Genomic DNA, 3,218 nt, shown 5'->3' on the forward strand with positions numbered 1-3,218 from the left:
ATGAGGACCAGGAAATTTGTTTTAAGTGAATCAATTAAGGTTGGTAAGGTTTATTTTATAGTAGTTTTTTTTTTTTTTTTGGTGTGCAAAGTCTTCTGTGTTTAAATGTGAAATAATCCAAATGTCTAGGCACTGTTTGACTTTGTTGGAGAAGTGGAGGACGCTACAGGATGGTTCCAGATTCAGGAAGCCTTATCACCACCTCTTAGAAATGACCTATGTGGAACCATTTTTGAAAGAAATATCAGAGGGCCAACCACACTTTTTGTCCAGTGGATTTCCTCCGAAGACGTAGAGGTAGATTTACAAAGTGTTTCTTTTTTTTTTCTTTTTTTCAAATCTTTCAAAGCTTGTCATTTACTGTTTTATGTAATTCATTAGTTTATGCAGACCATTCTTGCACCTGATGGCAATGACAACCATAATAAAGCGGATTATAATTCTGGGACTGTCAGCCCTTTGGATCAACCTAGCACCTCTAATGAACACCTGGCATCGTTCTCCCCTTGTTCAGAGCAGGAAGAGACTGTCCAGAAGTATGAATTAAAATGTTATAGTACCAGTTAACCCATAGCCCCCTCTATACCTGGATCCCATTTGATATACAATGTCATCATTTATCATTTGCATTCATAATAATATTCTTTTCCAGGACCAACCTTCAAACAATACTGAGTCTCCTTTCAGCCAAGATAGATGATGACAGTCCCACTAGTAATCAGATCAATGTTGTAAGGGATTATAAAGGCAATACCCACAACATACTGAGAAGCACTGTTCAGGCTTTTAGTCGGCGACGATTTAACCTCGGAGCTAGACTGGATGTGATTTTTGTTGATGATACAAAAGTGGCAGAGGGGGCTGTGGACGGTGGTGGTCCCACTAGAGAGTACCTCAGATTGCTCCTTAATGCTGTCCAACAGTCTAGCATATTTGTGGGCCCTGAAAATAGTAAGAGGTTGCAGCTTGACAGTGAAGGTAAGCATATGAACTAAAGGTCTTATTTAAAATGATTTCATAACATTTAAGTCATTGTAGTTAATTTAAAATATCTTGGTAATTTTCTTTACAGCTTTGCACAAAGGTCTTTACAGGCAGATATCTCAAATGATATCAGTTTGTATAATTCATGGAGGAATAGGGCCACATTTCTTTTCAGAAAAGCTCTTTCTCCAAGTTTGTGGTAAACCCACCCGTCCTGCAACCTTGGATCAAGTAGATGATGAGACCTTTAAAGAAATGCTTTGCAAAGTAAGTATTTTTCTTAAACTGCAGTGAGCAAAATTTGGAAGTTATGCTGGAAGAGTACCCCATTAATACAGTGTTATTTGTATTTTAGCTGCAACATGACGTGTGTGTGTGGGTTTTTTTTTTTTTTTTTTCAGATAAAAGAAGCCGAAACTCTTCCAGAAGCCAAAGCTGCCATTGATATGGCAGAAGATTGCCTGTCCATAATTGGAGCCTTTAGATCCATTAGTACTCTTAAGCAGCGGGACATGCTGGTACAGTCAGCTGTGGAGTATTATGTTGATGGGAGATGCAATGTTGCACTGCAACAGTACGTAGTATCAAACACTTTCTTGTTTGTTGAAATTGTTTTCATACCTTGTTCTTTGTACATGCTACATGGTGGTTTTTTTTTGTTGTTGTTGTTTTTTTACAGGTTTGTCGATGGTTTTAACACCCTTGGACTTCTTCAAGAAATGCAGACACACACAGATCTGTTTCGCATCATATTTGTTGAAGACAAAAAACCACTGCGATCTTCAGACCTGACATCACTTTTTGAAGTAAACCTGTCAGATCAAGACACCTATAAGAGAGAACTAGAGACCAGGACCTTGTGCTTCTGGAGAGACTGGATCATTGATGTTGAAGGTATTTTTATTTTTTTACATATTTTGTCCTATGAAGTTTTATACACAAATTCTGTATTCACTATATATATATGATTATAAAGTGGTTAATCCAGCAGGTTAATGTAAGTGACATTTCACACAAATATTGATAGATCTTATCTCTATCTCGGTTCCAAAGGAAGAGAGCAGTTAGAGATGTCATTGCTTGTCTTAAATAACAATATTAATACTAAATTGTATTTCAGACATTATTGCAAATTTTGCATTTGTGCTGTCAATACTGAACCATTGCATTTCTAAAAACATTGCACAGTAGCATGGTTTCTCTCCTGAACGCATCACATTTTTAACGAGTTACATGGAGAATGATTACATTAGTTATTTGTATATATATAATTATTTACTGAAAAGGTGAAATACCCACCACCAATACACTGTCAGCTTGTTTGGAATGGCACAAACAGTACAGTTGTTAGACTGAATATCTACATGTGTTACAGATGAAGAATGTACACCATTGACGCTGGAGAATGTGCTGGAGTTTACTTCAGGGTCTTCAACCATTCCACCCCATGGCTTTCTGCAGCAGCCCAAAATTGAATTTCTTCATGACGCACCAGAGAAAATATTTCCAGAGGCAAACACTTGCAACATTGTGTTAAAATTGCCCATCCATTACAATTACGAGTCATTCAAAATGCACATGAGCAATGGCATACTGTGGGCACCAACATTTGGCGTAGCGTAGTTCAACACGTGCATTAAAGGGATACTCCACTTTGAAATGAAAATTCTGTCATCATATACTCAGCCTCATGTTGTTTCAAACCTGTATGAATTTCTTTCTTCTGCTGAACAGAAAGGAAGATATTTAGAAGAATATCAGTAACCAGACAGTTTCTGGTCTCATTGACTTCCAGTATGTATTTTTTTCCTACTATGGAAGTCAATGAGACCAGAAACTGTCTGGTTACTGATATTCTTCTAAATATCTTCCTTTCTGTTCAGCAGAAGAAAGAAATTCATACAGGTTTGAAACAACATGAGGCTGAGTATATGATGACAGAATTTTCATTTCAAATTGGAGTATCCCTTTAAAGGTATAGTTAAACCATGAATGAAATTTACCCCATAATTTACTTACCCTCATGCCATCCTAGGTGTACAACATCTTCCTTTCTTCAGCCAAATAGATGTGGAGTAACATTTAACAAAATCCTAGCAGTTCATATTGAATTGTTTATCACAACAATGCCATAACAAAGCTATGAAAAGTCAGAATTTTATTTATTATTTCTCCAATTGTGTTTGGCTGAAGAAATGAAGACATCGTACACCTAGGATGGCATGAGGGTGAGT

At 36.8% G+C, this 3,218-nt stretch overlaps 1 protein-coding gene across 1 annotated transcript; it reads left to right on the plus strand.

The window, feature by feature from the left end:
• Positions 1-1,239: 1,239 nt before the first annotated feature.
• Positions 1,240-3,052, plus strand: LOC127970515 (G2/M phase-specific E3 ubiquitin-protein ligase-like). Its single transcript, XM_052573114.1, has 5 exons — positions 1,240-1,251; positions 1,386-1,558; positions 1,664-1,878; positions 2,360-2,496; positions 3,020-3,052. Exons 1-5 carry the CDS (start codon positions 1,240-1,242, stop codon positions 3,050-3,052), a joined length of 570 nt encoding a protein of 189 aa, XP_052429074.1.
• Positions 3,053-3,218: the final 166 nt, after the last annotated feature.

This window comes from Carassius gibelio, chromosome A4 (genome assembly GCF_023724105.1).
Source record: "Carassius gibelio isolate Cgi1373 ecotype wild population from Czech Republic chromosome A4, carGib1.2-hapl.c, whole genome shotgun sequence".
Taxonomy (NCBI): Eukaryota; Metazoa; Chordata; class Actinopteri; order Cypriniformes; family Cyprinidae; genus Carassius; species Carassius gibelio.